Raw genomic sequence first — 7,475 nt, 5'->3', positions numbered from 1 at the left:
TTTTTTTTTAATTTCCTTATAGTTTACAGAGGTTCAAATTATCTTATTGCTTTATGGATTCCCTTAGCACAACATACACAGTTGGCTAGTCTTCTTTGTTGGTTGTTGATTATTCCTAACTAGTAAAGATTTTTTTTTTTTAGACAGAGCCTGAAGTTGTCACCCTGGGTAGAGTGCCATGGCATCACAGCTCACAGCAACCTCCAACTCCTGGGCTCAAGCGAGTCTCCTGCCTCCGCCTCCCAAGTAGCTGGGACTACAGGCGTCCACCACAACGCCCAGCTATTTTTTGGTTGCAGCCGTCATTGTTGTTTGGCGGGTCCAGGATGGATTCAAACCCGCCACCTTAGGTGTATGTGGCTGGCGCCTTAGCCACTTGAGCCACAGGCGCCAAGCCACTAGTAAAGATTTTTAAAGAAGGTTTAATAACCCCATGGTTCTCAGTAGGCAGATTTTACCTGTCACAGGACACATCTGGAGACATTTTTGGTTATCACAATGGGAAAAGTGCTATTGGTGCCTAGTGGATAGAGGCCAGGGATGCTGCTGAACATCCTACAGTGCACAGACAGCCCCCACAGCAAAGAAAATGTCAACAGTGCTGCGGTGAAGAAAGCCTGGGTTGACCGAATACTGTGCCAACATGGAAATGTGTGCTAATGCAGCAGACCCAGTGCTAGGTGCAACGAACAGTTAGACCAGCAAGGTCTCTGGAGTGCCAAAGACCTGAGTTTCATTCCTGGGTCTATCACTTACTGATAATGCAACCTTGGGCAAACTGCCCAACTTTTTTATTGTAAACAGAGCTAACTCTACTTCTCCCAGTTATTTTAAGGATCATATGATAATATATGTTGATGTGGCTAATACAGTGCCCAGCAATTAACAGATGTATAACTAAAAACAAAGGGAAGAAACTGCCACAGTCGACAGTCTAAGGAGACATGACAACTCAATGGAACATAACATCCTGGATAGGGTCCTGAAACAGAAACACCAAGGAAATGAAGTGTGGACTTTAGTTAATAATCATGTTATCAGTATCAGTCCATTAATTATAACAAATAGACCATACTAAGTAACGTTAGATAATAAAACTGAGTGTAGGGCATATGGAAACTGTATATACTAACTTCATCACTTTTTAGTGATTCTATACTAAAATTTTAAGGGAGGTTTCTTTCTTCCTCTGAACTCAGAGGACATAGTCTGCACCCTTAGGAGTTTACCCTTTATTACTACCATCAGGATGATATCAAGCTCTGAACAGTAGTCAATCAAACAATGCTCAACAGTTTCGAGAAGGCAAGATTTGACACAATCCAAGGAGTTAACTTTTCATCAGAAAACAAATCTATAAATTCTAAATCATTTATTATTGTATCTTAAAATATTTTTCAGTATTTTAAAACAGTACAGAATTGTCAAGACAGAGGAAAAGAACATTTGTCGGACAGTAACCAAAATGTCCTGAAAACAGATAAATGTAAAGAAAATCGTGTTTGTCATGTTAAACCTGGAAAGCTATGACTGAGTGGAAAAAAATTCCTGTATTATTGACAAAATTGCAACACTTTTACTGGATATTGGTTTTGGTAGTCCAAAGTTGATTTTCTTATTTGGCATTAGAGATGTCATACTGAAGGCTGAGATCACCTCTAAAAAGAAAGCTGCAGGAAGGTTAAACATGTAAAATAAGTCTACTAACAAGAATAATTCTAAAATATGTTGAGATGACTATCAACAAAGCAGGCTTGGTCCCTGCTTTAATTCACACATTAATGAGATAGCAAATGGGAAGTACTTTGAGCTCCCTGGAAAAGTGACACCAGGCAAACTCAAAGGATTAGGTTACATTCTAAAGGGATAACAGGATAACACACCACTTTCTTGTTAGTCATATCATTAAAAGACAAGTGTGTTTGAAGTACTGACTGAAGTTACTGACTTTATTTCTTCTACATTAACCAGGTCTCTTAAAGGTTATAGCTCCTTTAAGTTATGGGAGAGTTACTAATCCGTGGAGAAACAAAAGTACAAAGCTGCCTGCCAGAACTCACAGAAAAGGAATGGCAAGCAATGTTTCAGGAACTGGACTTCTACTAGGCAACTAACCTAGAAGGAGGGTTAACAAATGCTAACGGGTAGGGACTTCAGCTGTAGCCAGCAAAATAATTGAGCACACAGGAGGGCCCTTCCCAGGCCACTGCAGCTGGTATGCCAAGGATAGTGGTTTTCTTTTCCTTTGATAAAATTGATAAAAAAAATGACCAGCACTATAACTCTTCCTTCTGAGAGTCTGCTATTTAATTTTTTTAAAATAATTTTTCATTTTATTTTTTATTTATATTTTTGACCGGGGCCGGCTTTGAACCTGCCACCCCAGTATATGGGGCCAGCGCCCTACTCCTTGAGCCACAGGTGCTGCCCTACTTACTTTTTGAATACATACTCCTGTACACCATCTACTAACTTGTTCACAAATGCCCAAAACCCACAATGGGTATTTCAGCTGTTAGAGAAAACAGAGTATCATGTTTTTAAGCAGGTGAAATGAGGGGCGGGGGTTTAGTCACTCAGAAAGCGAACCTAAAGATTTCTCAAGACTGTTTTTCAGTATCATTGGCTTTAAATTCCTAAATGTTTTAGTATTTTTCCTCTCAAAGTACATGAAGGAGATGCTCTGTGGCCATATTGTGCTTATCTGAATTCTTTAAATGGAAGCAGACTAAGGTCAATATTATGATGTTTCTTAAAAAAGTACAAACGAGGCTCGGTGTCCATAGCTCAGTGAGAAAGGCGCTGGCCAAATGCACCGAGATGGTGGGTTCGAGCCCAGCCCAGGGCCTGCTAAACAACAAAGAAAATTGCAACAAAAAATAGCCCAGCATTGTGTCGGGCACCTGTAGTCTCAGCTACTTGGGAGGACATGGCACTCTACCTAGGGGGACATGGTGAGACTCTGTCTCAAAAAAAAAAAAAAAAAAGTACAAACAAAAAAGTTTCTCTGGGCGGCGCCTGTGGCTCAGTGAGTAGGACGACCCCATAACCGGGGGTGAGGGGTTCAAACCCCGCCCTGGCCAAACTGCAACGAAAAGATGGCAGGGTGTTGGGGCGGGCACCTGTGGTCCCGGCTGCTAGGGGGTGTGGATGGGGGACATTGAGGCAGGAGGATGGCCTGAGTCCAGGAGCTGAAGGTTGCTGAGGGCTGTGATGCTGGGGTGCTCTACCATGGGCAATAGGGTAAGACTCTGTCTCAAAAAAAAAAAAAAAAGTTTCTGTATCACAATTTATCACTAGCATTTTGAAGATTAAAAGGGGCATTAATTAGTTAAGTTAAACACAAGAGTGGGCCACTGAGATGCACCCATATGACCTAGAGGAAGGAGTCAGTTTCACGAGTTGGCATTTTACAAATGAAAAACTTTTGTCTGATAGGAAACCAATTCCTCCTAAAACACCCTATTATGGAACTCCAGAAAGAGGAAAAATTTTAACTTATCCAAAAGAAATAAAGGCCAAGTGTTTTCTGGCCAATTCAGACCTATTTACTGAGTTGTGTATATCCTAGAATCAGCATTTTAGAACGGATAATCTACGTTCATTTGTTTGAAATTCTGAAGAGACCAAGATCCTAAACAAAATGCCCCCAATTCACTGACTTCTATGCTAATGTCATGTAACTTTTTTTAAAAGTAAAAAAAAAATCACATAAATAGTACTTATTCAGAAACTGTTAACAATTTATGTCAAGTTCCTGCCAGTAGAACTTACACAAGAAAAAAACCTCATCTCTCCCTGGAAGAGTCTGGAGAGATCAACGTGACTATTCCTGCCAGTCTGGAGTACAATGTGGGCAAGGGAGCACTTGGTCCCTGGCCATTACTGTGCAGTCAAGGTTTGTTGGGTGAAGCCACGGACAAACAGCCTTGTACATCCCAGGTACCATCATACTTTTCACCAGTAACCATGTGGAGCCTTATCCAGACGTACAGCGACTGCCTGGCACATAGCGGGCGCACCAACGCGGGGTGAAGGTAAAGTCTGGGCAACTTAGTAAAAGAGCCATATTACGCGGGCGGCGGGGTCCACCAGCACCGGAGAGGAACCCCAGCTGGCCGCAGTCGGCGGAGTAGTCAACAGCTGTGCGGGACACCGCAGCTGTCCGGGTAGGGGTGGCCGAACGCCCACGCCTCCCCCGCCCGCCTGCCTCGCGCCAGAACCACAGCCCGCCCGCGGCGTCCCTGGAGAGGGTCCTGGGCACCTACCGGGAGGCTTGTGCGCGGGGCCGTGGAGGGGCAAGTGGTTCAGCGCGGCCGCCTTCTCCCGCACCGTGGCCATGGCCCTCGCCGCCCGGACGCACCTCCTCCGACCGCTTCGCTGCGAACTGGGCGCCCGCGCAGCTGCCGCCAGTTAACTGGCCGGGGGCGGGGCTCCCGAAGGCCCCCGCCCCGCGGTGACGTGTCTTCCAGGCCCGCAGGGAGGGCCCTCCTGGATGTCTCCAGCGCGTCACGGTGCGAGCCGTGGCCAGGTAGAAAGTGCTTCGCGCGGTCGTGCGCTGCGACTCAGACCAGCTGGGCGCAAGCTGCGTCTCGCTGTATACTAGTTCTGGGACCCGGCAAGCTGCGTCACCGCTGTGTCCTCACCTGTGACGCGGGGTTTGTGTTGGTCCCTGTTTCACGGAGTGCTTTTTTTGTTTGTTTTGGGAGACAGTCTTCCTCTACCGCCCTGGGTAGAGTCCCCTGACATCATCGCTCCCACCAACCTCAAACTCTTGGGATCAAGCGATCCTCTTGCCTCAGCCTCCCAAATACCTGGGACTACGGGTGCCAGCCACCGCACCCGGCTAGTTTTTGTATTTTTAGTAGAGACGGAGTCTCACTCTTGCTCAGGCTGGAGTCGAACTCTTGAGCTCAAGCAATCCACCTGCCTCGGCCTCCCAGAGTGCTAGGATTACAGGCAGGAGCCGCTGCGCCGGACCTCACGGAGTGGTTTTTGTTTCTGTTTTTAGGAGGATTACAGAAACTAATCTATTACCATTAAGCGTTTACATGTTCAACATTTAGTAATTGGGTCTGGAAGAAGTGTTTAAAAGTATGTCATGGTGGCTCGGCACCTGTGGCTCAAGTGGCTAAGGGGCCAGCCATGTACACCTAAGGTGGTGGGTTCGAGCCCAGCCTGAGCCCGCCAAACAACAAAGATGGCTGCAACAACACCAAAAAAAAAAAAAAAAAATAGCCAGGCGTTGTGGCGGGCGCCTGTGGTCCCAGCTACTTGGGAGGCTGAGGCAGGAGACTCGCTTGAGCCCAAGAGTTGGTGATTGCTGTGAGCTGTGATGCCACAGCACTCTACCCAGGGGGACAGCTTGAGGCTCTGTCTCAAAAAAAAACCAAATGTCATGGTAATAAATATATAACTTCCCGTAAAGAACAAATCTTTTTTTTTTTTCAATTGTTGGGGATTCGTTGAGGGTACAAACAACCAGGTTACACTGATTGCATTTGTTAGGTAAAGTCCCTCTTGTAATTGCGTCCCCAAGAGGTGTGTCATACCCCGTGACTCCCCACCCCTCCAAGAACAAATCTTTATGTGACCCAGGAGAGCAATGTCCACAGGTCGCAGGAGGGCGGCACGAAAGACCTGTGGCTGCCTGGCTGGCTGCCAAGGAAATCTGTGCTGCCTCAGAAGTAACTCTGGTCAGGTGGGTGGGGACAGAGTTTGCTGTGAAAAGAGGAGGGTAAGAGTCAAGGCGGGGAGAGAAGGGAGGGAGGGCTGTTAATGGGAAGCGTGCTAATTACGGGGGAGTTGCAGCCAGAGAATCCAGGGGTCCAGTGCTGGGTTCCTCTGAAAGGATGAACCATCTAAGAGATCATTCATCCGATTGCCACGTACTTGTTCTTTTTTTTAAGTTTGGGGATTTCACAACCATTCTTAACTTTTGATGTGTATAATAAACGTCTTAGAAGGAGGACGGTTGTGTCATCTGGGTGTAAATTAGAATGGTGTTTAAGTGGGAGTTCTTTATTTACTTACCAGATAAACTCCTACCTGGGGTTGTTTTAGAGGATACTTACTAAGAAGCTGTGCCCCCTAGGGAACTGGGTTTAGCGATGGGGACAAGTGTGTGGGGGTGGGGTGGGGGGGGAGGTTGCTGCTCCTAAGAGGTAGAGAGAATTGCCAAGTGGTGGCAGTAAAACCCGGACTAACTTCAGTTTAAGTTAATTTTCTTTGTAAGCTCTTGATCGGTGGCTACTCACAGAGATAAGATAAAACTCAGAGTCAGTTTCAGGCATCCAATACATCTGTTTTAGTCATTCCTCCAAGGCATAAATGAGTGAACCCCTTAGTCCAATCTCTCTACTTAGGAGGAAACAAAAACCTCAGCCTATTTCAGACAAAAGAAATCTTAACAAGCAATAATATTGGGTCTTTGAAAAAAGCAGATAACCTCAGTGATAATCTTTTTGTTGTTGTTGTTGAGACAGTCTCACTGTGTCACCCTCAGTAGAGTGCTGTGGCATCACACTCACAGTCAACCTTGGGCTTAAGTGATTCTCTGTCTTAGCCTGTGGCTCAGTGGTTAGGGTGCCAGCCACATAAACCGGGACTGGTGGGTTCAAACCTCAGCCTGGGGCTGCTAAAAACAACAATGACAACTACAACAAAAAAAAATAGCCCAGTGTTATGGTGGGCGCCTGTAGTCCCAGCTACTTAGAAGGCTAAGGCAGAGAAGCCTCAGTGATCATCTTGATACTTTATATAACATTTCAAAGACTTTTTCATCAACTTATGTTCTATTTGTCTGCCCTATCTATAATTCTGAAATGTTCTTTTTTTTTAAGACAGAGTCTCACTTTATTACCCTCAGTAGAGCGTCATGGTGTCACAACTCACAGCAACCTCCAACTCCTAGGCTTAGGCAATTCTCTTGCTTCAGCCTCCCAAGTAGCTGGGACTACAGGCACCCACTACAATGCCCAGCTATTTTTTTGTTTTTTTTGAAGTTTGGCCGGGGCTGGGTTGGAACCTGCCACCCTCGGTATATGGGGCCAGTACGCCCTACCCACTGAGCCACAGGCACTGCCCTTTGGGATGTTCTTTTTTTTTTTTTTTTTTTTTGTAGAGATAGAATCTCACTTTGTTGCCCTTAGTGGAGTGCTGTGGCGTCACACAGCTCACAGCAACCTTCAACTCCTGGGCTTAAGTGATTCTCTTGCCTCAGCCTCCCAAGTAGCTGGGACTAGAGGCGCCCACCACAACGCCCAGCTATTTTTTGGTTGCAGTTCGGCCGGGGCTGGGTTTGAACCTGCCCGCCACCCTCGGTATATGGGGCCAGTGCCCTACTCACTGAGCCACAGGCGCCGCCCTGGAATGTTCTTTTTTATCTACTGTCTTTGCACCCCAGATTAGGGAATGCCTAATACATTTCCGGCATTCTTTGCTAGACAGATGTTTCCAGGTTATCCTGGTATATT

The 7,475-nt window shown here is 46.1% G+C and overlaps 1 protein-coding gene across 1 annotated transcript in view; it reads right to left on the bottom strand.

Moving 5' to 3' along the window:
* Nucleotides 1-4,438, bottom strand: part of DEPDC7 (DEP domain containing 7) — a 23,968-nt gene extending 19,530 nt beyond the window's left edge. Inside the window, exon 1 of the mRNA XM_003781540.3 lies at nt 4,269-4,438. Coding sequence (XP_003781588.1) covers nt 4,269-4,341 — 73 coding nt within the window. The 5' untranslated portion in view covers nt 4,342-4,438. The remainder of the gene's footprint in view (nt 1-4,268) is intronic.
* Nucleotides 4,439-7,475: the final 3,037 nt, after the last annotated feature.

This window comes from Otolemur garnettii, unplaced genomic scaffold (genome assembly GCF_000181295.1).
Source record: "Otolemur garnettii isolate 467f Iridium unplaced genomic scaffold, OtoGar3 scaffold00001, whole genome shotgun sequence".
Lineage (NCBI taxonomy): Eukaryota > Metazoa > Chordata > Mammalia > Primates > Galagidae > Otolemur > Otolemur garnettii.
This window is presented reverse-complemented; position numbering and strand designations above follow the sequence as displayed.